The following is a 27306-nucleotide window of genomic DNA, read 5'->3' as shown; positions in this document are numbered from 1 at the left end:
TTTAGAATTTAATCAATCAAAATTAGTTGTTGTGAAAGTAAACATCTATTAATATGTATAATACTTTATAGTTTATATAATATTATTTAATTTTTTCCACCAATTTGAAATTAGTTAGTTTTGTCCAGAACCTCTTAGCTATTAAAAAAAATAGTTAGTTTTGTATATGAGTGTGAGGATTAGTGTTGGTTTTTAACTCTTTTTATATAAAATGAAGTTTTAAGATATTTTGTTTGTGTTTTTAGACCAACCCACAAATATATATAAGTGTACTAATATTAACCATAATTCTTATCACATACTTGTGATTTTTTTTCAGTCTAGGTTTGGACCGTGGATAAATAAAATTTTTCATAAAATATTGTTGTTTATTTAGTATTGTGCATATGTTAAATTGCTATACAGATTTTAGTTTATTATCACAAAGTTAGTAATATTGTTGATATTACTCATATATGACTAAATTTGATGTACTCAGTATTTAAATTGTGTAATAGGACATATATTTGTATTTGACATCATAACTCTATAAATGACACATCTTTTTAGTCAAAAAACATACGCTATTTGTGGAGGTTAATACAAAATACATATAGTATGATAAAATCATACATTGTTAGTTTATTTTTCTGTTTTTTATCCATGACATCAATGGCTCTATCTATTTTAAACAACTTATAAAAACAAAACATGTATAATAGAAAATTATTTAATATTTTGCAAAATCTTTAGAAATAAATTTGCTAAACAAATTATGGAAAATCGACAATGAAAAATATAAGAAATTATAGTTTCTTTTGTCACTAAAAACAAAAATAGAAATTAATTTTGTTCAGATATTTTAGGAGTACATGTATATCCGATTTTTGCTTAATTATTTTGATTATTTTTCTTATTATTTTTTAAATTCTTGATTACAAGATGTAAATATTTCTCAAACTCCGAGCTTTTTTTATATAAATATGTGTTTGTGAAATTTTGACTCCGGCTCTGTTGGTTTAGCACGACGGTTGACTCTTTCAAAAGGTGGAAGGATCGAATCCCAATCTGTGTTTGTTCTTTTTTTTTTTCTAAGCAAAACGACGTCGTTTTTTTCCTTATTAAACAAAACGACGTCGTTCAACCTCAATTGATGTCATTTACTGGTTTAACCGACGCCTTTAACTGAAGCTACAAAAAACAGTCTCCTAGTTTTCACATTTTTTTATGAGCTTTAAATCTGGAATTTTCTTGTTGCTGAAAAAAGGAAGAGGGAACTGCATGACTGAAGTATTTTATGCATAGTTAAGTAAGAAAACAATTGCAAGTAAGTGAAGATATTTCAATTTTAAACATTACTTGCAGAGCTTAGTAGAATCCAGATGAAAAATGATGTACAGAAAATAAAAATACATACATATATTAAGCATATTTCTGGTACGCATCGTCTTATTATACAAAAAAAACTGCTAAGCCGATGCAAGAAACCAGTCCACTAGTGCTGCTTGCAAAATGGGGGTATGATCCAGGGGCACTGAAAAATATGTTTACAAAAACGATGCCCATTGCTATAAAATGGTGAGTAATACTTTTCTAACACACTATTTATTAAAATTAGTTGAATCTCTCCTTGGTCTTTTTCTTTTCTTTTTTTTTTTGCAGGTACCTGAGTCTGAGTGATTTGCTTATAACGAAGGACCAAGACCGATGCTACCAAAAGAACCTCCCAGCTTGTTTTGAGAAGCTTCATGAACGCTGATCTTGATTGTGCGGCTCTGTGATGATCTATAAATGTCGATACATTCCTCAAGATCCGCTTCACATGTCAGAAGAACCCATTCCTTGTCATCATCCAGGTACTTCAGATCAAAGGGTGCAATATTATCTATGTTAAAACGCCTAGCAATCTCATGCTGCAACTCTCTGAACCCCCAAGTAGGGAGCAACGTAAACCGTACTTTGGCCTCCCCAAATGTGGCTTTCACTTTAGATGCCCCTTCAGCTTTCAAATTCCTTCTATTACTCTCCGGTAACCGAGGTAGGTTTTCGAAAAGAGGATGCTCACTGAACGTTTTGTGGCTTAGTGTTCTAGAGAGGGACTTTGTTTCCTCATGATTCATGGTATGCAGCCTTACCTCGCTACGAGCTCTCTTCAAGATTGCGCTTGCATTTTCAGCCATCAGGGTGGTTACAGAGGTATTTCCAGTATTGCTACTTTGATTAGCTCCAGTTGAACAACATGTGCTTGAACCAGAGCTGTGGCTACAAGAAGATGATGGAGGTGACTTTGGAGCTGCTGCAGCAGTTCCCTGTGCTGAAACACCGTTCTCGGTTTGAGCAGTTAAGTTCCTTGACTGGTCAGTGTTCTTGAATGAAGTGGCAGTACCAGACATATGTGGGGAGCTTAGTTCTGGGAAACTTGTATAGAATGAATCAAGTTGAATAGAGCCTTGAACACCTTGAACAGAGTCTATAACAAGTTGGAGCTTTTTTAATGAGTGTCCCACTTTCTTGATCTTCCGAGAAGGCCATCGTGTTATCCCGTGTTGCCTGCATATTCTTTTCAATGTAGTTGGACAGACTGCATCATAAGAATGAAACTGTGTGAGTCATACATCACTGTCAGAGAGAAGTTGGTAAAATGAACATAATAACAAGAAGTTTTCTTACCACCAATGCTCTTGGCTGCATCTTTGAGGCTTCCTGCAAAGTATTGTCGAAGAACTTCTAAACCAATAGTCTTTTCTGTTTTTGTTCTTCTCTTCTCACCTGGTCTTCTACTACCTAACAATGTCTGCCCCACACCAAAAGAAGCTGATTCAAAACTTGGATCCATGTCGATCCTGAGTCCTGAATTTGACACCTTCTGAAACTGATCAGCTTCTGAAAGAAAGTTACTGTGACCTGATCCAGTCTGATTGTTATCCCACCCAGATGTGAGCATGAACTCTTCTTTTGGCTCTTCTTTTTGGTACTCCCAAGAAAGAGACACACCTTTACCTTTCTCGTTAGCCTTTATCATGTGTGAGATCCATGAAGAATCTTCTTGAGAAATTTCTTCCAAAGGCAAAGGTTTCATATTCTCTCCTGTTTGTGCATTGATAAGTGGGGTTTTTGCAAATACTACTTCCTCTCTAACGGGAAACACCACTTCTAGCTCTAGCTCTTTATCAATGACAAGATTTAAGCTCCTGAAATCTTGCTGCACGGTCACAGACAGTGACTTGAGCATATCTTGTTGCGCTTCGGTGTCAAGGCAAGTTTTTGGAAAGAAAAACTCCAACACAAACTCAACGGAACCATTGAATTTGCTTTTCAGTGGGACTGCTAAAGCAGCATGTAGACCTGAGATCTTTGCATGGTGTGCAAGAGGATAGTTGGTTTTGCTAAAAGTGATTACTTCAGGCACAAAAAACAGTTTGGTTGCCTTGAATGCTTTTCCCACAATACCTTCCCCTTGAAGCAGATGGTGTTCAGAACATGCCTCTAGAAAATTACGACTCTGATGGTCAGGGACAATGCAAGCATCATCTACAGTTGAAACACACTCTGAGAAGTTCTCATCAGAATGGCGGGATCCAACTTTGCCTTGCCGAGCACACGGTGCCCACGTTAAAGCCAGAGGCAGATCATATAATCTGCAGACCCATGTCAAAAACTCTGATACCTCAGGTAATGCTGCATAGTAGAATTCATTATAGACCTGCAGAAACTGTAACAAAAGGGCATATGATGACATTTAGCAACAAAAGTTCAAAGTTTCTGTGTGTTGAAGAGTAAAAGTTTGGTTTATGAGACCATTTTGACACACCTCTCTGCTTGGAGATTTCAAGTTTCTTGAACTCCTTAGATTAACAGACTACAAAAATAAACAAGGAACCTCTTTAGGCTACAACAATACACAAACAAAACTTCTCATTGAAGGATCAAGTTGGTCAAGTGTTATTTGGTTAAACATGCAACTGGATGATATAGAGACATCAAGGGAAGAGAAAAACCTCGAGAGCTTTACAGATATTGTCAAGCTCTGGCCTGTAATTCATCTTCTGAGTAGTTGTAACAATCTCAACAACACCCAAACAAGTCCCACTACCTCTTTCAAATACAGGAAGGGCTAATGAGCCACGAACATCACATTTCTCTGCTTCTTTGATGCGTGGATACTCTTCGCTTCTGAAGAAGCGCACATCAGGTGTCCACTCAGGTAGTTTCCCAAGGAAAACACGGCCAGGAAGACCCACAGACTCCGTGGAATCCTCATGAGCCGGGAAATTATAGGCCACTGAAACATCTCTGTATCTTTTAAGACTCAAGTATTTAGGGTTGAAGAAGTGTGGCTGCTCCAAAGTGGTGAGAAAGTTCTTGCCTTCTTGTTGAATTGGCACCCATATCTGTATGAGGAAGTCTTTATCTTGCATAAGACCCTTTATAGCTTGTACTAATCTATCTTTCACTGATGAAGAAGGGCCTTGACTTGTTCTTGGAGCAATCCACCATCTTCTTCCTCCTTCAGTTTCTTCAAGGAGAAACTTCTCTGCTTGTGCAGAACTCATAGCTGCAGACTGGTCAAAAGGGACTTGATTCAACGGCTGATTGGAGAGATCCTCGATCTTGAGGAAGCCAGGTGTTATTGGAGGAAACTTTCTCCCTGTTTCTTCGTTGGAGATATGATCTTGTGAAGGGTTCTCAGCAAACTGGTAACCATAAAGGAAAGAGTTGTTGTTGTTGTTGTCATTCATGGTGGTAGAATCAGAAACTTGTTGTCCCAACGTCTGCTTCAAGCTCTTACCATCTGTTGTCTCAAGCCAACATCCATCATAGAAGAGTTCCTCCATGAAATCCATATCCATAGCCGTCTCAGAGAATACACCAAAGCTAGAATTAGGTAAGAAACTCCCATCTCCACCACCACCACCCCCACCTTCCATATCAAAAGAAACTCCCTTTTATTTCTTTAGTTTGTCAACTCAGTCTTGTATCCCTCCAAAACCCTCGAATATTATTGAGTGACTTGTTCTTCTTTGATGTTGTACTTCAAGAACCAGCAAGACCAAGCGTCTTTGAGGTCCCCTTAAGGTTGTCTACATAACCGATCTGCAAAGGTTGCAGAAACATGATCAAGAAACCTAACAAGAACAAAAGAGAAAGAGAAGAAGAAACAAGATAAGAGCTAAAAAAACTCAGTCTATGTCAACTGCAAGATCAAAAGTGCATTTGAAACATGTATATAAAAGAGATTTAAGAGAGATGTGAGATCATAGAGAGGCTATAAATATATAAATATATAAAAAAGGAAAGCTATAGAGAGTTGACTTGAAAGGAGGAGGAGGAGGATTCATCAAAGTACTAACATCAGCAGCTTTCAAGTACAATATTCCCCAATGGACATGGAAACTCTCTCCAAGAGGGCCAATTATTGAACAAACTTAAAAAGACAAATTCAAAGGAAATTTCCAGCAGACAATAAATGCCACACACAAGAAGATAATGAAAGTATATAAATTGAGAATCTGATGCTTCATGACATCAGTTTCCAAAGAACAAAATTAAAAAAAAAATCTTCTGATGCTCCATAAACACAAAGTATACAAAGAACATAACAAAACAATATATCTTTCCGACAAAAAACCCAGAAATAGTTAGTAACTAAACTACATAACCCACACAAAAAGAAAGACAAAAAAAAAGTTACTTACTTTATCAAAAAGATTCCTCAAGCAAGTAGAGAGAATTTCAGAAGAAAAAAAATTGACTTTTGGGTTTGAAACACTCAGAAGAAGAAGAAGGAAGAGTTAAACAAATATAAGCTGACAGGACAACAAAAAAAGAGTTTAGCTCTGCTCTGGTTTTTTTTCAGTTATTAAGAGAGGCTTATTTGTTTGGTCTCTGTTTATTGGTACATAAATGATGAAAAAAAAAAAAAAAAAAAACTCTGTTTGCTCTCAAATAGATGATATTATCATCACCACTTCTTTTTTATCTCTCTCTCTTTTGCTGGGACACACGCAAGTAGGTGATGGAAGAAGGGTAAATAGTAGAAGTATTTAGTCTATTTTAGTCTCACCATGTGGGCGTGCAGAATCTTTCCCCAAGAACAAAGTGGACCCGTTTTTTTACCATCCAATTAGATCTCTCTACTGTCCGTTCTAATCACACTTCCATTAATATAAAAAAAACAAACCCCACCTGCAGTTAAAAATAAGATCTTTTGTTTCTCTGTTTCCTTCTGCAAAAGAGAGAAAAGATAAGAATTTGAGAATAGATAGAGGAAGAGAGGGGAGGGAGGGTGTGTTGAAGAAGAGCTGTGGTTGTGTTTTTTGTTCTCTTAATGATGTAGTTGGTGATGTCTTTGGCCTATCATTATTTGTTTAAGATTCGTCCAAATTGTTAAAAATTAATATCAGATATTTTTAATTAATTATTTTGATTACGTAAGCAAATGTGTACTTTGTTCTGTTTGATTGGTTAAACTTGATCTGTATCAATGGGAGAAGGGAGAAGGGAGAAAGATTCTTTGCACAAGACAATGTCTGTCATGTTGAACAGGTTCCATTTATTATTTTGACCTTCAAGATTCTTTCTTTCTTTTAACTTCTCACAAAAACAATCATCCCTTTCCTGACCTCAGCCCTAGTTTATTTTATTTTTAACTCTTTGTTTGATTTTTTCTTAAACGCCCTTTGTATATATAATTAATTCCTCTAATTTAATTTATTCATCTTTCTTGTGGTTTCAGTATTTGCCATGGTGTATTTTTTTCAATCTCTCTGTATATATATGTGTGTGTATATGGATATATAGATGTGTGAGTGTATTATGCACATAGATTGATAAGATACACATTAAAATAGTTAGCCAATAGTTACTCTTCTTCTTTAAGATTGAGTTTTGTATTGATTTCAGTACAAAAGAGGTTTTAAACTATCTCACACTACTTAATATATTCATTAAAATTGTAAACTTTAATGCTTTTCTGAAAGTTTAATCCATGCTTTCAAATGGCATCCATGTGACTCCGACGATTCATGGAAGAAGAGACGGAGTACATAGTTTCTTTTTCGAATTATACAATGATTCCTTCACTAGCTAAATTGCCTAATTGAATTGTTTTTATGATAAAGATTTTTCACACTAATTGATCATAGCTAACTTTTTTTTATAAACTATAATGATATACGTACTTTCCATTTTTCATGATGGCTATAAAGTGTAATCATTTAGAAATTACTTGAATTATTGAAGCTCAACAACAAATGTTGAGATATTTGACCAAAACAGTTATTTTAGGATTGAAATATGGATCGCACATTCTTACATAAATAAAGATCTATACTAGGAATCTATATATGTGTGTGCGGTATGAAATATTAAAGAGAAAACAAAAATGTTAAAAGTGATGAAGAAAGTTGTTACTGATGTATAGTTGATCACATTGTTATAACTTATAATCATCTGTTCCTACGTTGCAAGTTAAATGTGTAACGTATTGCAAGTTAAATGTGTAACTTACAATCATATGTTCCTACGTTGCAAGTACTTTGTAAGTAAAAAACTCTTTAAGTACCCCATCCGTTTTGTTGTTTTGTTTTGCGGTCTAACGATTTTACGTACAACTGGATTCATACCCGACGACTGGATAGTTGACAAGTCTGTCTACAGTTATATTTCGGGGACTGCCTCAGATGCCTAAGTGGTTGAGGTTTACTCACATGAGTTCTTGGTCTCAGTACTTAATTGACCGGATGATATTTCTTCTTTGTGCTTGCTAAATTCCTCAGTTTCAGTTAATAATTAAACACAACTTTTTATAGCAAACGACAATCTGATTGGTTGAAAGCATTGATTGAAGATAATTTTTTTCTTGATGTTTTAAATATTATATCATCTTTGTTTGTGCGGTAGCTAGGCATTGGATTCTTCTACTAAAAAGAAGAAGAAAAGCATTCCTTTTGCAAACACACGTACAGATGAAATTGGACAAGATATCATGTTGAAACAAATTTATGAAAAAAAAAGAGTTCGGAAAATGAAGCATCGATAAAAGCGATCATGCTAGATTAATACTCTTGTGGGAGAAGAAAGCTTTTTTTTTTTTTTTGTTTAAAAACTTGTAAAGAGATTGTTATAGTGTAAGAAACACATCTATACATAAAAAAACTTAGCAACTGTAGGCCGGACAAAGATTACATGAGGAGCTGCTCATTAAACTTAACAATAATGTACTCGAATTTATATGTTCGGGTTATAGAGTTAGTTAGACTTTTTGTTTTGTAACAAATCATTCGGTACTAATTATAATAGAATTAAGGAATTTAAGAGTTTTCTCACTAATTTACCTCAAAATTGTATCCACAAATATGAATAAAAAAAATTTCCAATGAAATATACATATTTTATTTATTTATTAGAACTACGATATGGTTTTCAAGAAGTGCTCTTTAGTTATATATATAGGCATGTGAAAATAAGCTATATACAAAATGAAAGTAATTAATAAAATGACTTAAGCGATAACATATTAACATCTACTCATCCCAACAATTTCGTAACTGAGTCGTTCATTTTTAATAGAAGTTTATTATAGATTTTGATTACTAATGTGCGACTTCCACATGAACGTTGAGAATTTCAATGTACCGATCCAAGTCCAAATATACGGAAAATCCAACATCCAATCCAGTCTTTGACACATGTTCTCCTCAATTTATCAACTCTTAGAATAGTAAATTAGAGTACAGTTATAGAATAATGTAAACTAGTTTCCAAAGGGTCAGGCTTTGAGAGGGGGGAGAAAGTTGGGTTAAGTAGTTAAGCCACTTTGCTCCAAAAAGTAAGGATCAAACGGCTCTCAGTGATCTGAGGAGCCATCGTCCCTTACTCATCGTCCGATATCCCCGACTCGCCGCGTCCAAAGACCTTACTAAACAAATGGTTTCATTTCATTGTAATCCTCTTACTTTAATCTCCATTAATTTCATAAATACTCAGTTGGAATCCATGTGTTTATATGATAACTAATCAGTTTTATCGTATATATACAATTCATTTATTTAGTTTACAATCTAGACGAGACATATTGTCGTGCACGAAATATATATCTCTCTATATTTTTTTAATATATATAAAAAATAGCATGAAAATTTCTATCACTGAAATTCTTTGTCTGAATCCGGCAGGCCCTACACATGTCGCTTTTCTGGAAACAATAATTTCACTTCTTGATTACACGATGAAATCTCCTTAATCCTTATTAACTAGACTTAGATGAAAGACTTTGATATTATAAACAAATATCAAAACCATGAGAGTATATATGTATATGTGTATGTACGTACAAACTTGTTTAGAAAAAATAGCAAGTGGCGCTATAAATCTTAAGGCAAATGTTATTAAGTAAGTAAACTACTTTGCTAATTACTAGTATCTGATTAGTAAACTAAGATTAGATATAATACTTTTTCTGAAGCAAAGCCCGCGATAATGGAAGATGATGTCACGCCGTTTTATGACTTTTAAAATGAAAGCCAAGTGATTAATATTATTTTTATGTCGCCACCCATTGCGGCATCACACTAGAAGTTAAATGCGATAATTGTTATATACTAACAATTTGCTATTTTTGATTTTAGAATTATAGTTTGATTAGGTGTAAAGCCTGGATTAAAAGATAAAGTAATCTCGCTCAAGAATCCACTTAAAATATTTTGATTAGACTAAATAATTATGGTGCAATATATGCATATAAGTATAGCTATATATGTTTTTCTCTTAAAAGAATCACGATGACGTGCTTCCCACATAGTTAAATCCCCTCTAGCTATACAATGTATAATGCACATATACATTAATACATATATGTATTATGTATACATAACTGTATGTAGTACTGACCGGTTTCTCTTTATTACTTTGTTTTATTACGGATCTAAATTTAATTAATACTTCCTCCATTCTAGTTTAATTGTCGTTCTAGGATTTAATTTTTGTTTCATATTAGTTGTCGTTTTAGATTTTCAATGATGAATATTCCAATCTAATCCCTGCTGTTTTAAATTTTCAACCAATAGAAAAAATTATAAAATATATTAATGAAGGGCAAAACATAAAATTTTATAATTTCCTTAATTTGTGTACAAAAACCTTAAACGACAGTTAAACTAGAACTGAGGGAGTAAATTACATTTTACATTACATAAAGACATATATATATATATATAAATGCTTAGTCAAATACATTGTAATAATAACTATTTTGTTTTATTTCTGTTTAGTTTATATACTTTGTACTATTAAAATGAAACAACATCGTATTGCAGAATCGCCAAGCATCAGCAATCAGGAATTGTCAAATTTGTTCACATATCTATATTTTGTGTTGGATCCATCTGACATTTTCTTATGACGTCAACCCAATTAATGTTTTTGGATCATATAATAGTATTCAAGTTGTAGTTTCTGATTCAATATAATAATTTCAGGAAGAAAAAAAAACAAGAAAATTTCGTCAAAAAAAAAAAAAACAAGAAAATATATCATCTTTTTTGGGCAAAGAAATATATCATCTTTGTTTCTTTTTCTCAAAGCCAAAGCTTATTCTGTAATAGAGAGTACTAAACAAATCTCAATCATGTAATTTTATTAAGACGATTTTACTGAACGAAAAAATAGTTACAAATATGGACGATATATACTTATCTCTTATAAAATGTTGTTATTACTTGATATATCTAAATTAGAATAGTTAACCATTTTTTTTGGATGGAGTGCTAATTTGAGATGCAAAGAACGTGTGAGGAGATAAATCGGTCAACTTCAGCTTACGTAAGCCTTCATAATCTACCATTTTAAAACATTCATAAACAAATCAAACTAACATATAAAAAGTATTATGATGCAGATATTTTTCTTTCTTTTTTTGTCAACATGTTGCAGATGTAGACATATGAAATGTACGTGAACAATTTTATTTACATATTTCTCACGCGCGTGTGACGTACACGAGCCAGTATAATCAATCAAGAAACGAGAGCTAGAGAGATTCATCTTTGATAATATGCGCAAAAGAATTTTTTTTTTTTTTGTTGATAATATTGCATTTTACATACTATTTATGAAATTTTAAAGGAAATCTCATAAGAAGATTCTTTTTGTTGTTTTTGATGTATATTAATATACGTACAAGCATCGCTGTAAACGATAATTATTGTTATTAAATAGAGTTCGTAGTTGAATATTCGTGAAGGTTGTGTGTCGCACTATTTTGATAAATGTTTTGAAGTACAACTGAAAAAAATATTTGTTTAACAGATTCGAGAAGATTAATTGAAAACTGTCTCGGATTAGGGTTCGTGCATGTTGTAATTAGTTCCGCGTGCTTACCTATATTGCATCTGAATCTTCAGATTAGTAATAGTTTTTTTAAAGATTCAATCTTAATTTATAAATTATACTACTTTATGTTAAAAGCTAGCTGGTGAAAACAAGGTTATCTTAAAAATAAGTAAGACTAAGATTCTTTAGCGGATTGATATCTAATCCATCCGTATATGATAGAATGGTAAGAGTTATTAAAAAATAACTAAAAAAAAGAATAGTTGGAGGTCTTGGAGATCGTGGTGAGTTTGAGATCAAGTCAAACAATAGAATTTGGCAACAATGGCACTAATTAAGCTCCGGCTTAATGTTCTTATGGATTTCATATGTTTTTAAGAGATCAACTCTGTTTTCAGTTTTATGTCAACGCTATAATTTGTTTTAGTTACGATGTGTCAATAGTTACCCTTTTATGGATCGCACTTCCATTTAATTTTCATGTAAGAAGGTACACCAAACTAAAAAAACTGAAAGCTTGTTACAGAATCAAAGAGCATGTAGTCAAGATTTCTTATTTCCTGACGTATCTTTGTTTGTTTATTAGATTCCAAATTTATATACCAAGTTAACAGTACTACATTTTCTTTATTAAGCATACATATACATAGAAGAGTACACCAATATCCTAAATACATTATACATACCATCAAATCACAACATTGACCAATTAAAAGCAAACATCCAACATAACTACATTCCCTATATTATATATACTAATTAAAGACTTAACCTAAGATCTAAAGAACACCCTACTGTGTCTGAAGTAGAAAGATCCTGCATTGTTGCAGGAACATTCAGATCCAAAGCACCTCCAACTCCAATGATCGGCTCCTCCTCCCTTTCCCAGTGACATCTCATGTGACCGCCTAAAGCCTGACCACTGGAGAACACTCTGAAACAGATATTACACTTATGGTGCCCTGAAAACACAACGATCTTTCCCTGATGATCATGATCACTAGAAGTGGTAACCGTCATAGGATAATCGTTTACGTTTGTGATTGCGAAACATCCTTTAACGTTCTTATGACTTGCTCTGTGTCCTCCTAAAGCCTGGTGTGAACCAAACACTTTCTTACATCCACCACACTCAAACCGTTCACTAGTACTCGATGACGATGGTGTGCCATTAGACAGCATTAAGAGACAAGAAGCGACATCATGATCTTCCTCGGACATAAATGAGACCCAATCTAGTGATCTCTGGTTTAGTTGTTTTGATGAAGCCGCGGTGGTGGGGCTGCGGTAGTTAGGAGGAGGATTGATGCCACGCCATTGACGCTCTGGATGACATCTCATGTGACCAAAGAGAGCTTTCCAAGACCAGAATTGTCTGCCACATTCGGTACATGGACGTGTGATTTTGGGGGCATTAGGGTCTGGGTTTTTGGTGTACCTTGGTTTCTTTGGTGAAGAACTAGAAGATGAAGCAATGGTTTTAGTGCGTTTCTTCTTAGGACTGTGATCGTAACTTGGAGATAAAGCAAACTGGAGATTTGGATTAGGGTTTCTTGCGTTAGAAGGATGAAGTGGAATGCGAAAGGTGGGATCATAGTAGGAATTATAGTTGGTCATCGTGATCACGTAGAGAAAATGATTGATGAAAACGAAAAAAAAAAGTAGGAGTTAGAGAAAGGAGTTGCTTAAGTAGAAGAAGAAGAAGAAGAAGAAGACGGAGACGGTTACGTAGGAAAGAAGTTATGGAGGAACAGGGAGACAGTTAACTTCAGTTGAGGAACAGAGCGGTTTACTATGTAAGGAGACTTATCCTCTCGCAGTTTGAATCCACGTTTTTTTTTAATGTGTCAGTTTTGCTGCTTAAGTGCTTATTATTTGTAGCCCAATTTTATATCTAATGGGCCTTAAAGTCCAGTTTCTGGAGTAATGCAAGAGCTTTCTTGGTATTGGGGAGATCGGTTTGGTAAGGCCAAATAAGTCAAAACTCAAAACCACTTCATCAGTTATTAAAGTTGTTAAATCAGGTATTGTTGTTCATTATACTCTCTTCACAGAGTAAAATATAAAGATTAGTGGATTTGGAGCTTCCATTACCCATTTTGGTGGAGCTTCCACAGAAAGAAAAAAATCCCCCACTCTCCCATGATTATGATGATTTGTTGCCTTAGATTTCTTTTTTGTTTTATAACCAACAGATCCATTAAACAATACAGAGGAAAAATGTAATACTTTAATATATTTCCTACATTTTTTTGCTCTTTACAGTTTGACATACTGACTTTATCCGTTAGATTTGTCTTTATCCTGCGTTTTTTGTTAATCCTTCTACAAACATTTAAAATGAGAACAAGAATGTAACAAATTTGCTTGCTTCTCTTTTTTTTGTATAAACTTGTCTCTCTATTTTGGTAACAAGGTTTTTTAAGTTGCGCTTGTAGAGGACAAGAAAATCCGAAGATGCCATAAGCAGCTGGAATCATTTTATTTTTTGTGGTTTTGGCCTTTTGGTATTCAAAGTTAGAAATAAAAAGAATAAGTCCAAACAAGATATTTGGAGTTACATATGTCATATGTGGAATTATTTAAATGTGGGGAATACCTGAAGCAAAAGATATTCGAAATATCCAAACTTTCTCAATTGTCGTATCAAAAGACCAAAAAATATAATAATAATCACTTTTCCAAAAGAAATTGAACAATAATTTTTTTTAAAAGAGTCATTGGATCATGGATTTTTAACAGAATCCAAAAATACAAGTATAATAATAAAAAGATTATACAATTATTGGATTGAATAATGAAAAGTGTGTATACTCAAACAACTCCATGACACACAAAAGCTAATAGAGGTTAGTAATGATTTCATTAGCGAATAAAAAGATCATAGACTCGCTTAGGTTAGCCATTAGATAATTAAATCCTCTCACTCCATCATCTTCTTTCTCCTTTTTTTTTTTATTTGGCTGGGAACAAAAAGGGTCACTTCGTTACAACTTGCAAATACAAAAAAAAAAAAAAAAAAAAAAGTTTTAATTTTTCTTCACTGGAAATAAAAACACTACAGTTTTAAGATTTTTCACATTCTCAATTGTTGAGATAATGGCTCATTATCGATCGATGTTTGTCTATATATCTAAGTTACCTTTCTCAGCCTTAATCAAATCCCATCCCACCAAAAAGCTCAACACTTTCCCCAAATCTTCAAGCATACATACAGCCATGATTTTACTTTTATCAAGTTACCTCCTTTTGTTGAAAGACCCACTCCTTCTTCCCTTTTCTTAAATAGTAGTATATTTTTAGTCAGTACTCTCTCTTTGCTTGTTCCTCATGCCTTCTCTCAGCTTTGATTTTCCTACCTGACGAAGAATCTGCTTTTTTTTTTTTTGATTTTGGTCCGGGTTTGGGTTTTGGCATCTCTCTCCCACTAATTTATTGCATTTAGTTGTCTTGTCTATGTTTTGAGGTAAGGCTTTTAATCCTCGTGAACACTTTACAGTTCTGCTGAAAGATACTACTTTCTTTGCTCCTTAACAAGTTTCTAGCTTTCTCTTCTTTATGTTGTTACTCTTTTTGCTGTGACCACATAAAAAAAATCCCATTTTGTGACTTAAGTGATTTGATTTCAAGTTTTTGTCTGGTTGTTGTTGTTTGTATCAGGAACTGATTGATTATAAGGTAAAAGCAATGTTTTTGGTTTTGGTTCTATTGAGCTTCACTCTTCTTGTTGGTGATGGAGCTTCAAGGCCTCGTAATGTTGATGTTGGAGCCATCTTCAGTGTAGGCACTTTACATGGTGATGTTACAAGCGTTGCCATGAAAGCTGCTGAGGATGATGTCAATTCTGATCCTAGCTTCCTTGGTGGATCTAGATTGCGTATAATGACTTATGATGCCAAGCGCAACGGATTCCTCACCATTATGGGAGGTGATATAAAGTCATCTTGTTGTTTCATTGATTCTTGTTTTTTTGAAACTTATACTAATCCTTGTGTTGGTTTTTTTAATCTCACAGCATTGCAGTTCATGGAGACTGATGCTGTGGCTATAATTGGTCCTCAGACATCAATAATGGCTCATGTCCTGTCTCATCTTGCAAATGAGCTTAATGTGCCTATGTTGTCATTCACAGCTTTAGACCCTAGCCTCTCTCCACTCCAGTTCCCCTTCTTTGTACAAACAGCACCTAGCGATCTCTTTCTGATGCGTGCCATTGCAGAAATGATAAGTTACTACGGTTGGTCAGATGTGATTGCATTGTACAACGACGATGATAACAGTAGAAACGGTATAACAGCTTTAGGCGATGAGCTTGAAGGAAGGCGCTGCAAGATTTCATACAAGGCTGTGCTTCCTTTAGATGTGGTGATTACTAGTCCTCGTGAGATCATAGATGAGTTGGTTAAGATTCAAAGGATGGAGTCTCGGGTAATCATTGTGAACACTTTCCCTAAAACAGGTGTGATGATCTTTGAGGAAGCTCAGAAGCTTGGTATGATGGAGAAAGGTTATGTTTGGATAGCTACACCTTGGTTGACTTCTCTGTTAGATTCTGTTATCCCGTTACCTCCCAAGATTGCTGAATCTATTAGAGGTGTGCTCGCTCTCCGTAGTCACACGCCAAATTCAAGAAAGAAAAGAGATTTCGTGGCACGGTGGAACAAGTTGAGTAATGGGACTATCGGGTTAAACGTTTATGGACTCTATGCTTATGATAGTGTCTGGATCATTGCTCGAGCTGTTAAGACACTTTTAGATAGCGGAGCTAACATTTCCTTCTCTAGCGACCCAAAGTTAAACAGCATGACGAGAGGAGGGTCACTGAATCTAAATGCCTTGAGCATATTTGATCAAGGATCACAGTTACGTGATTATATTGTGAATACAAAGATGTCTGGTCTTACAGGTCCAATACAATTTCTTCCTGACAGATCAATGATACGTCCCTCGTATGACATCTTTAACATGGTTGATGAAGGGGTTAGGCAGATTGGGTATTGGTCTAACCATTCTGGGCTCTCTATTATTCCTCCAGAGTCACTATACAATAAGCCTTCTAATCGTTCCAGCTCAAACCAACATCTGAACAATGTGACTTGGCCTGGTGGAACTTCTGAGACGCCACGTGGATGGGTTTTTCCTAACAACGGGAGAAGACTTAGAATCGGTGTACCGGACAGAGCAAGCTTCAAGGACTTTGTGTCAAGGGTGGATGGAAGCAACAAAGTGCATGGGTATGCCATTGATGTCTTTGAAGCTGCAGTCAAACTGATTTCTTATCCAGTTCCTCATGAGTTCATTCTTTTTGGAGACGGTCACAAGAACCCAAACTTCAATGAGTTTGTCAACAATGTCACTACCGGAGTGAGTAAAAAGAATCAGGAAAATATCATTTGTTTACAAAAACATTGTCGAAACTGACTGTAACTGATTGTGTGAGTTGTTCATTTTTTGCTTTCAGGTGTTTGATGCTGTTGTAGGAGACATAGCTATTGTTACAAAACGAACAAGGATTGTGGATTTCACTCAGCCATACATAGAATCAGGACTTGTCGTGGTTGCTCCTGTTACTAAGCTAAATGATACTCCGTGGGCATTCTTACGCCCTTTTACACCTCCAATGTGGGCTATTACAGCAGCTTTTTTCCTCATTGTTGGATCAGTAATATGGATTCTTGAACATAGAACCAATGATGAGTTTCGCGGACCTCCAAGGAAACAAATTGTTACCATTCTCTGGTTAGTAAAACAGTCACTGAAGATGCATATTATCGATATATTGGCATATAACATACTTAAAACCAACCACACAAGCTATTCTTTTGCAGGTTCAGCTTCTCGACGATGTTTTTCTCCCACAGTAAGTTACATCTAAAAACATCAGCTAAGTTATTACAGTACATGTGGTGATGTCTCTAAAAATCTTTATGCAACTAAACTTGCAGGAGAGAATACAGTGAGCACACTCGGTCGTCTTGTGCTGCTGATCTGGCTTTTTGTGGTACTGATCATAACGTCAAGTTACACAGCGAGTCTTACATCGATTCTTACAGTGCAACAGCTGAACTCACCAATCAAAGGAGTAGACACACTCATCAGCAGCAATGGACGAGTCGGGTTTCAGGTAGGTTCTTATGCTGAAAACTACATGATTGATGAGCTTAACATCGCCAGATCCCGACTTGTACCACTCGGCTCCCCAAAAGAATACGCCACAGCTCTTCAAAACGGAACTGTTGCTGCAATTGTCGATGAACGCCCTTATGTTGATCTCTTCCTCTCAGAGTTCTGTGGATTTGCTATTAGAGGCCAAGAATTCACCAGAAGTGGCTGGGGATTTGTGAGTACCTTTCATTTGAATCTCTTTCTTTCTCCCTGCGGCTCGTTTGAACATTAATCTTGATCATCTTCATTACGTTTTTTTTTTTGTTTAAAGGCATTCCCAAGAGACTCTCCATTAGCAGTTGACATGTCAACGGCGATCTTAGGTCTATCAGAGACAGGTCAGCTTCAAAAGATCCATGACAAGTGGCTTTCAAAATCCAACTGCAGTAACCTGAATGGTTCAGAGTCAGTTGAGGATTCAGAACAGCTTAAACTCCGTAGCTTCTGGGGATTATTCCTTGTGTGTGGGATCGCTTGTTTTATCGCTCTCTTCATCTACTTCTTCATGATAGTCCGCGACTTTTGCCGCCACAACAAGCCTGAGGAAGAAGCTGCTACAGTACCTTCACCAGAAAGTTCGCGTTCTAAAACGTTGCTGACATTTCTAGCGTATTTCGATGAAAAAGAAGAGGAAACCAAGAGAAGGTTGAAGCGTAAACGAATCGATGATCATTCTGTAAGGCCTTCTAGACCGTTATGACAGATACACATCATTACTCAAGCCATCTTCGTCAGGCATGAAAGATGAAGCAATGCAGACACATACCTCATACATATAGTAGAATGCAGATTTTGATTATACTTCAAGAATAAGCCTTGAAGCATACGGAACATTTTTAACCATAAACTTGTAAGACATCATATGATCTTAAAAGAAGGAATTACAACTTTGTATCTATCTGTTTAAAGAAAAGAATCCCAAATTGCCTCTTTCTGTTTCGTTAGGTTTATAAGTATGGTTACTATCCAATCCTTCTAGTATAGTAATTGGATTCATTGGCATTCATAGATATTTATTCAAATTTGGGGTTTCCACTTGAGTATAAGAAATTACAGTACAACCTCAAATTAATAATGTTGGACCATGATATTTTACTAATGTATAGATATAATTTTTGATTGTTTAAAATCTTAAAAAGTATGAAATTGAGAAATTACCAAAATAAGATTAGGCTTTTGAGTGTTATAAATTTTTTAGAATTAAAATTTTAATATTTAGAAAAAAAAATTATTTACAGTAAATTACAAATACTATAAATAAATTCACTTATATACATGACATACATATATTCATATTTATGAATAATAATCTCAGTTATAGTATATTAATAGCTTATAAAACTATCAAAATGAAAATGATGCATATTTAGAAATTGAAAACTTAAGATAAAATGATGTTATGTTATAGAGTATTTTATAATATTATAGTTTGAAAATACAACTTGATAATTTTTTTATAGAAATGAGTTCTAGGATAAAGTTTATTTTTTTTAAAAGCATACATTATTTTATCAACATATGTCTATACATATAAATTTATATGATTATTATTTTATGATATTAATATGATCATATATTTATATAGGGATTTCAAATAAAAAATATTAGCTTATCTTAACGAATTTTGCTAATTTTTACACTGACCTCACCTCGAATCAAATTTTATTACTATTTTATAGTGTTTATTAAGATATATAGTATTAACAATCATTGAACACATTGAGATTTGTATAAAACTAGCAATATAGATTTCCACAATAGCGTAGGTAAAAGAGAAATGATGGTGGATTTATTTTAGCATACCTCCAAAAATGAATGGTAAGCGATTCGATATAACAACTGATTGAGTTCTATGATACCAGATATAAAATCCACCAATCCTTAGGTGGTACGTATAAAAATACATAAAGGATTAGTAACTACAAAGTGTGAGACAAACAAACAAACACTCAACTTCTTTTGTATGGTTTGTAGATTGCATGAGACAAGATTTAAAAAATATCTAGTCCGAAAAACCGTCCGCTTGTGTACAAAAACATTTTGGTACGTCCTAAATATCTTTCAAAATTAACCATGTTAAAACTATATTAACATATAAACAAATATTGTTGTAAGAGATTTGCTTAATACTCCCACTAATTCTCATTCTAATAATCTAATTACTCAGCTACACGGCTACACCCATAAATACAACAATGAGAGATAGCTCTCTAATTGCCTCTAATTGATTAGCTTTTTATTTATAAATTTTTTCGTGAGTTCTAATTGATCAGCTTCATACACAAGCAGAGCCGTCGCAAAACATATTGGGGCCACGAGCTCAAAACAATTGTAAAGCTGATTCTTTTAGTGGACCATAGAAAGAAAAAAAATTATAAAAATAGGTAATGCCGTGGGTTGAACACGAGAACTCAGACGCTTTATAGTTCATATTTACCACCACACTAACAATACTTTTCAGAAATTTGAGGCCGAAATATTTTATATAATTTCCGGGCCGCAAGTACATGCTTCATCAGCCTGTGCTTGGAGACGGCACTGTACACAAGATTGCTACAATAGTAGAACTGTATAATCAAATCAGATACAAAAATGCTACAAGAGAAGAGCTATCTCTATACCGAAAAAGAGAAGAGCTATTGGGTAGAGTCTTGGAGGTCCGATGAAAAACCTTCTCGACGAGGAAGAAGAATATACAATTTAAGAATAATCAAATGCCTAATAAACAAATTGTTTAGCCTCAGAATTCGGGGAGTTGGTTCGGTTCAAAACTTTTCAGTTCCGTATAGTAGCGTTCAATTAGGAGAATTTAGTTGACAAGAATACAAATGCTTGACCGGACGATTCCAAATGTACCGGTTGAGTTTGGTTTTTAATTAGGCTAGTAAATTAGTTAGTGATTGCTGATTAGCCTCAGGAAATAATTGAATATTTTGGTAAATGGATCTCCACCTCAATACTCACTACTACTCACTAGATTTTGAAAACATTTTATAAACCCTAACAAGTAAACATTAAAATTAGGTTAATCACATTGTTCACCTTGGTGTCTTTGTTATTGCGATTTGAAAGATTTTGCTTCAGTTCCATCAATGGCGACCCTATGTTTTCAATCTCCTTCAAAACCCATATTCAAATTCCACTCAAAAACCAAACCTTTCACTAAAGTCTCCATCTTTAAACCCAGAGCCTCCGTACAATCACAAGGCCTTGTCATCGCCACCGAGCCAGAACCAGTTTTCACCTCCGTCAAGACTTTTGCTCCGGCGACTGTTGCGAATCTAGGACCAGGCTTTGACTTCCTAGGATGCGCCGTCGACGGTCTCGGTGACCACGTCACTCTCCACGTGGATCCCTCTGTCCGTAACGGAGATATCTCAATCTCTGAAATCACCGGAACCACAACTAAACTAAGCTTTGATCCACACCGGAACTGCGCCGGTATCGCAGCTATGGCGACGATGAAGATGCTTGGGATCAAATCTGTTGGTTTATCGTTAGCTTTGCATAAAGGTCTTCCTTTAGGGAGTGGTTTAGGTTCCAGTGCGGCTAGCGCCGCCGCAGCAGCTGTGGCGGTTAACGAACTATTTGGCCGGAAGTTAGGAAACGACGAGCTTGTTCTCGCCGGATTAGAATCGGAAGCGAAAGTCTCAGGCTTTCACGCTGATAACATAGCGCCGGCGATTATGGGTGGATTCGTTTTGATCAGAAGCTACGAGCCGCTTGATTTGAAACCTTTGAGGTTCCCATTAGAGAAAGATCTCTTCTTTGTTCTCGTTACCCCTGAGTTCGAAGCTCCTACTAAGAAAATGAGAGCAGCGTTAGCCAAAGAGATTCCAATGGCTGATCATGTTTGGAACAGTAGTCAAGCGGCGGCGTTAGTGGCTGCTGTTTTGGAAGGTGATGTGGCGAGTCTTGGGAAGGCGCTTTCGTCGGATAAAGTAGTGGAGCCGAAGAGAGCACCGTTGATTCCGGGGATGGAAGCTGTCAAGAAAGCTGCTTTGGAAGCTGGAGCATTTGGTTGCACTATAAGTGGAGCTGGTCCAACGGCGGTTGCGGTTATCGACACGGCGGAGAAAGGTTATGAGATCGGTGAGAAAATGGTCGAAGCGTTTTTGAGATTCGGAGACTTGAAGTCTATTGCTTCTGTGAAGAAACTTGACAAAATCGGAGCTAGACTTATCAAAAGCATGTAACTTTTTCAAGTTTTAAGGATTTGTTCTATGGATTCTGCAAATGATAATAAAGAGATTCGTAATTGAAAAGATTGAAACTTCTTTTGTTCTCCCCACATGAGGAAGAAGAAACAGAGAGAGCGAGAGAGAGAGAGAATTATTACTGCACAAAGTAAAAAAGACAACAACAAATCCACATGAAGATGGAAAACATTACACAAACTTGATATCTCAAGTCTTCTAGTTTCTCAGTCGTGTTTAGCAGCTTCAGCTTGTCTAGCTCCAAGAGAGAAGAACTCAGTGATGACTTCAAGTGGCATGCCTTTAGTTTCGGGGACTTTAATGAACACAAAGACCCATGAGATGCAACAGACGACTGCGTACATTCCAAACACACCAGCTAAGCCAACTGATTTTAGGAGCACTGGGAGACTGTAGGTGACGATAATGTCACATATCCAGAAGGTGAGTGCGCAAATGGCGATGCAGATTCCACGGACTCGAGTTGGAAAGATCTCTGAACAGAGGATGTTTGGAGCCGGACCAAAACCCATCACGAAGAAACAAAAGTATAGCACGACACTTACGGTTGATAAGACTGCGTGCACAATGCTGTTCATTTGAACTATATTCGAGATTACTAATACCAACAGAGATGCTATCAAGATTGGTATCGTTGTGAGAAGCAAGGTCCTGCAACAAAAAAAAACATTTCATTAGCTTGTTTTGCTTTGTGTGTATTGTGAATGAACAAAGACAAAGTTTAAGTTTTAAATACCTTCGACCAGATAGATCCATGAGCCTCATTGCAACAGCTATAGCAGGTAACATCACAAAGGTTGTCAATGCACTTATAAGTAAGGATGCAGAAGAAGAACTAATCCCCAAGTTTGATAGTAGAATCCCAACACCCGCCTGCTCGAGGATTTGAGGTGTGTAGTATAGAACTCCATTGATGCCTGAGAACTGCATTGTCACAAAAAAAAACATAAAGTTACCATGCAGATTCTATTTATGTGATTCACTTAGTTTGATGTCGTCTCTATCTTAGATTACCTGCTGAAGTATTTGAAGTCCGACTCCTACGACTAACGCACGTTTGACTCCAGGATCTTGAAGATCATGCCAAATTGAACCTTTAGCTGTTTCCGATGGATGTACCATAGCAGGACCAATTGTGTGTTCTCTGAGAAGGTCTTTGGTATAAAGAGCTGGTTGGCTAACCAAAGCAGATGCTTGTACAAACTCTGAGTCACCAGTTGCATCACCTCCAGGTAATGAAACAATTGAGCCACGTCGAGATCCTGGGAAACCTTCTTGATGCAAGTATATCCTCTTGAATCCACCTTCTTTCTCCCCTGATTCATCTTCTCTTTCAGTCCATTTCCATGCCACTTGCCATCCACCTCCAATCCCCATACTACTCGCTCCGTCACCTTGAGCTCCCTGCACTTGACTTCCATGTCTGAAGGTAGAAAGAGTACCATGAGCAGTGTGAGGCATGTCTTTCTCCATACTTGTCGTTTGACGTGAGATCAACGGAGAATGAAGTTCATCATCAGAATCATCTCCATGGTCGGATGGATAGTCCTCGCCTTCTCCAACAAGATTCTCTTCATCCCAATCTTCATGTCTTTGTTGATTCCCTCCCACACTGAACATACTCCCAAAATGAGGGAACAAGGCACTCCTCATGCTTCCAGTTTCGGGCATCTTCTCATGAACGCTTCCAAACAGTGTGACAAGAGGATCAATCAATGAGCCTTGCCTCTTGCTCATTGTGCTTCCATGGCGAGACAAAACACTCACAGTGCTTCCTCCTTTGACTGGCCTAGCAACCCAACTCAGCCCTTCTTCTGCACCATACAACTTAATTTGATCTTTATCTACAGCTATATCATGATCATCAGTGACTTCATCGGCAGGACCGATTATATATTCCTCTATGGTCGTTTCACCTCCAACTCCAAGACCCTCCACCAACAAAGCCATTTCACCTAATCATTGCCACATAAGAAAAAATTCAATAGAAAAAAACTTCTTCATTGGAAAATAATAGAGTCAGAACTCAGAATGATCAAAAGACTAACCAGACACATCTTCCCGACCACGTAGTCTCTGCAGTACACGCTTTGCTTCAAGCATTCGGCCTTTGCTAACGAGCCACCTTGGAGACTCAGGCAAGAAGAAGACTGTGAGGAAGAAAAAGATAAGGGAAGGGATGAAAAGGACACCAAGCATCAACCTCCAGTTAGGAGATGGCATCAACGACATTCCGAATACCATACAGTAAGATAAGAACATCCCTCCAGAACCAGTGAACTGCGGAAGCGTATTCAAGAGACCCCTTATCTCAGGAGGTGCAGTCTCGGATATATAAATAGGAACAAGTGTGACCACAATACCAACCCCAAATCCATCTAACAACCTTCCTAAGAGCAGAACATAAACGTTGGGAGCCCATAGCATCACTAGAGAACCAACAAAGTAGAGAATTGAAGACAATATTAGCATGGGACGGCGACCAAGCAAATCAGCTACACCTCCAGAGCATGTTGTAATCAGAGTAGCACCAATAAGTGACATGGCCACAATTAGACCTTCCACTGATGGATTACTCTCCAAATTAAACTCTTTTTTTATGTACAACACAGCTCCTGCAGAGTCCCAAAGAAAAGTTATAAAATCCATCACACAAAAGCAAAAAGAGATCAGCTAAAAAGGATGAAACAGAATCTGTGAATTGTATCAAAAAAAATCCTTTCTTTCTTCGATCCTAAAGTTTTATAAACAGAATTATGGATTTGGAACATAAACAACAACCAAAACCAAATCTCACCTGCAATTGTGGCGTTATCCCATCCTTGTAACAAGTTGCCAACAGCAGCAGCAACAGCAACAAGCACAGCTCCACTCATAATTCCTGTCTTATCTTTAGCGAATTTCGAAAAACAGAGTCACTGAACAACGATGAGTGAGACAAAACCCACCTGAAAAAAATCGAAATAAGAACACAATCACTGGTGAGCTAAAAAGATAAACAGAGAGAGATAACACCAAAAAAAAGTATGACCTAAGACTATAACAAACCCTTTAGTGACGTAAAAAGATACAGAGGAATTCTGGAAGAAAGATAAAAACAGAGGTCAAAAATCGAAACTTTGAGTAAAGTTTGACTACTTTTTTAATTATCTCTTCTTCCAAGTAGAAGAGAAGAGAAGAGAAGAGAAGAGAAGAGAAGTAAGGTGGAGAGAATATGATATAAATAAGAGAGAGAGAGAGAGAGATGAAAACTAGGGTTTGCAAACTTGGAAAAGGAGGCAGAATAAGCCACTATCAGTGAACCGCTGCTGCTTCTTCAATGGCGTCACTACGCAATCAAAAAAAGCATATTTTTTTATTTTCCCTTTTGGTTTAAAAACTTAAATCAAAAAAAAAAAAAAAAAAAAGAGAAAACGAAAGCTAGATTTCGAAATAACCGTGAGAATATAAAATTGATTACTTTTTTTTATTTGTTGTGTTTTGTGTTTTGCGAAAGGACTATGAACAGAGAGAGAGAGAAGGCCTATGGGATAAGTGACACCTGCCTCTTTGCTCCTGTCCTCTCACACCACGTATGTCTCTATTGTATATTGCTCTCTCTTTCTCTCTCTCTCTATCTATCTCTCGCTCGTGTTTGCGTACAGAATCATTTTCAGAGAGTTAACACCAATAAACCTATATAAATTTGTCATCTTTTGGATTTGGGTCCACGGAGTTTGTAACATCAGTCATTCATTCACCGTTCAAAACTTCTAGAGTTCAAAATTCTTTACAAAGTTCTTCTCTTTACCATATTTGGGGTTGGCATTCATGAAATAAAGGTCAAAACTTTTAAATTAGGGACACTTAAATAGCATACGGTTTTAATTGTATTTATTAAATATCTGATATAATTAGAATAAAACATAGTTGTACAGGTGGGTATAATAAATTTGGAGTTCGTGTGTAGTATAATTGTCTTCAAAACCAATGAGTTTTGTTGTCGGCATAGTTGGGGGAAAAGGATTGATATTTTCTTTTGTAAAAATATGAAGAAAGATAAGGATTGATTTGTGAAATCTTAGATCCATTGGGGACTATAAGAGAAAACTAGAGATAAATATCTGAGTTATGTAAGCATGACTTGAGTTTTCTGAAAATAAAGTAATTTAAAAGTAAAGTTTAGTTTGTTTACATCCGGGAAAGCATCTTCAAATCATTTCAACTTTACATAATTTTAATCAAGAAAGAGAAAAAATATGCAATAATGGAGAATATTGTCCAAACACAATGAGACACTTTAAACTTGTTTAATCTTGAGTCGTATTCGTATGTTACAAATATAATGATTAGTTTTTATTTCTTCACTTTACTACTACTTATCTTTTCTCTTTACAGATTAAAAGGGAAGAAAAAAAACGAATGCATAAAAATTATATTGATTCGTAAATTCGTTGTACGTTTCAGAAAAAAAATATCTTAAAAGTGATAGTATTATTTATAAAAAGCATCTACATAATTGGTTATATATAAATATATTTGACTAAAAAAGTTCGTCAAAAAAAAATATATATATATATTTGACTCTCATAAATTTTAGATATTTTGTATCCGGAAATGAACGTACAAGGACACTGTATAATAAGCGTTACGAATGGGACACACACACCACATTAATATATAAACATGAAACAGAATCTTTTTACATAGACTATGGCATGTGAATGCGAATATATAAAGATTCTTTGTCCACATCATCATTTAATCATAACATGGTTTGCTTTTTAAACTTCCGTAGAATAGAAGAAACTAGGAGAAACGGACCATTTCATTTAATTTTTTGGACATCACGGACCATTTCATCTGTGTTCACTGGTTAAGATATTTTCCTTTGGATATTTTATGTCTGCCACCAAACTAAATTTTGTTTATGTAAAGTAAAAACGAAACCAAGTTCGACATCGAGAGATCTAACAGGAGACTAGAGAGTTTGGTAAGAAATCAGCCAGCAAAATGATATATATATATATATATATATATCCCAAAATATGTATTTGTTTGGGTGAAGGTCTCCAATTTGATACAGTCCGTCAGTCGTGTGAAGGTGTCGACTTCGATAAATCCGAGTGTTTTTTTTTCATTCAAACTTCGGTTTTTGTTTCTTCCGTATGCTATTCACTAATTTGGAACTGAAAGTAACATTTTATCATTGGGTCTAAAGTCTAAAGTCTAAAGTCTAACAAGACAATAAAACGGCCATTAGGGTGTGTGATTTTTGTATTTGAGTATTGGGCCAGGTCAGTGGATAAAAGGCCCAAACACAAACCGAATGGTAGATGACCCGTCTAGTTATTATGCTTCTTTACTTTGATTAATATCAATTTAACGTAAACCCTTTGTACATTTTAATCTGCATTTAAACACACTTGATTGTGTGTGTTCAATCAAATATAATGAAAGTGGAAAGATTCCTGAAAGCAAAAATTATAGAGATTGTGTTACACTTATATGATTGCGATTGCCTCGCTGTTAAAACTCGATAGGGATTTTTGTGAGCTTAAAAAGTAAAAAAGTACTAAAATGATTCCAAAATAGTATCCAACATTATACGGTAGAACATCTATAAATTAATACT

The 27306-nt window shown here is 35.5% G+C and overlaps 3 protein-coding genes and 2 pseudogenes across 15 annotated transcripts; 2 read left to right on the top strand and 3 right to left on the bottom strand.

The window, feature by feature from the left end:
* Nucleotides 1-1307: 1307 nt before the first annotated feature.
* LOC104729677 (protein NLP2) lies at nt 1308-6321 on the bottom strand. Of its 5 annotated transcripts, none has more exons than XM_087479130.1 (6): nt 6044-6321; nt 3978-5073; nt 3791-3838; nt 2650-3691; nt 1646-2560; nt 1308-1513 (listed from the first exon to the last, which is right to left on the bottom strand). In XM_087479130.1, exons 2-5 carry the CDS (start codon nt 4905-4907, stop codon nt 1665-1667), a joined length of 2916 nt encoding a protein of 971 aa, XP_087335256.1. In that variant the 5' UTR covers nt 4908-5073; nt 6044-6321; the 3' UTR covers nt 1308-1513; nt 1646-1664. The 5 variants fall into 5 exon arrangements, with proteins under 5 accessions (XP_087335256.1, XP_010446950.1, XP_087335257.1 ...); XM_010448648.3 differs by having other exon boundaries at nt 5676-6318; XM_087479131.1 differs by lacking the exon at nt 6044-6321 and adding an exon at nt 5676-5986 and having other exon boundaries at nt 3978-5105.
* A 5716-nt stretch (nt 6322-12037) lies between these two features.
* On the bottom strand, nt 12038-12976 carry LOC104733131 (zinc finger protein ZAT3 pseudogene; annotated as a pseudogene).
* Nucleotides 12977-14174: 1198 nt separating this feature from the next.
* On the top strand, nt 14175-18405 carry LOC104729676 (glutamate receptor 3.2). The gene is made up of 7 exons (XM_087479127.1): nt 14175-14776; nt 14971-15238; nt 15326-16674; nt 16772-17049; nt 17139-17170; nt 17256-17650; nt 17747-18405. Exons 2-7 carry the CDS (start codon nt 14998-15000, stop codon nt 18173-18175), a joined length of 2724 nt encoding a protein of 907 aa, XP_087335253.1. The 5' UTR covers nt 14175-14776; nt 14971-14997; the 3' UTR covers nt 18176-18405.
* A 1978-nt stretch (nt 18406-20383) lies between these two features.
* Nucleotides 20384-21740, top strand: LOC104729674 (homoserine kinase pseudogene; annotated as a pseudogene). The gene has a single exon (XR_015574942.1). The product of XR_015574942.1 is annotated as a homoserine kinase pseudogene (transcript).
* LOC104729675 (monosaccharide-sensing protein 2) lies at nt 21713-25426 on the bottom strand. Of its 8 annotated transcripts, none has more exons than XM_087479121.1 (7): nt 25153-25426; nt 24741-25020; nt 24490-24640; nt 23741-24307; nt 22707-23647; nt 22429-22616; nt 21713-22343 (listed from the first exon to the last, which is right to left on the bottom strand). In XM_087479121.1, the coding sequence occupies exons 3-7, from the start codon at nt 24566-24568 to the stop codon at nt 21899-21901; spliced, it is 2220 nt and encodes a 739-aa protein (XP_087335247.1). In that variant the 5' UTR covers nt 24569-24640; nt 24741-25020; nt 25153-25426; the 3' UTR covers nt 21713-21898. The 8 variants fall into 8 exon arrangements, with proteins under 8 accessions (XP_087335247.1, XP_010446944.2, XP_010446943.2 ...); XM_010448642.3 differs by having other exon boundaries at nt 24959-25020; nt 25153-25382; XM_010448641.3 differs by having other exon boundaries at nt 24724-25020; nt 25153-25334.
* Nucleotides 25427-27306: the final 1880 nt, after the last annotated feature.

This window comes from Camelina sativa, chromosome 12 (assembly GCF_030686135.1).
Source record: "Camelina sativa cultivar CO46 ecotype springtype chromosome 12, ASM3068613v1".
NCBI classification, from domain to species: Eukaryota; Viridiplantae; Streptophyta; class Magnoliopsida; order Brassicales; family Brassicaceae; genus Camelina; species Camelina sativa.
Note: the sequence above shows the minus strand (reverse complement) of the source record. Positions and strands in the feature narration are given on the sequence as shown.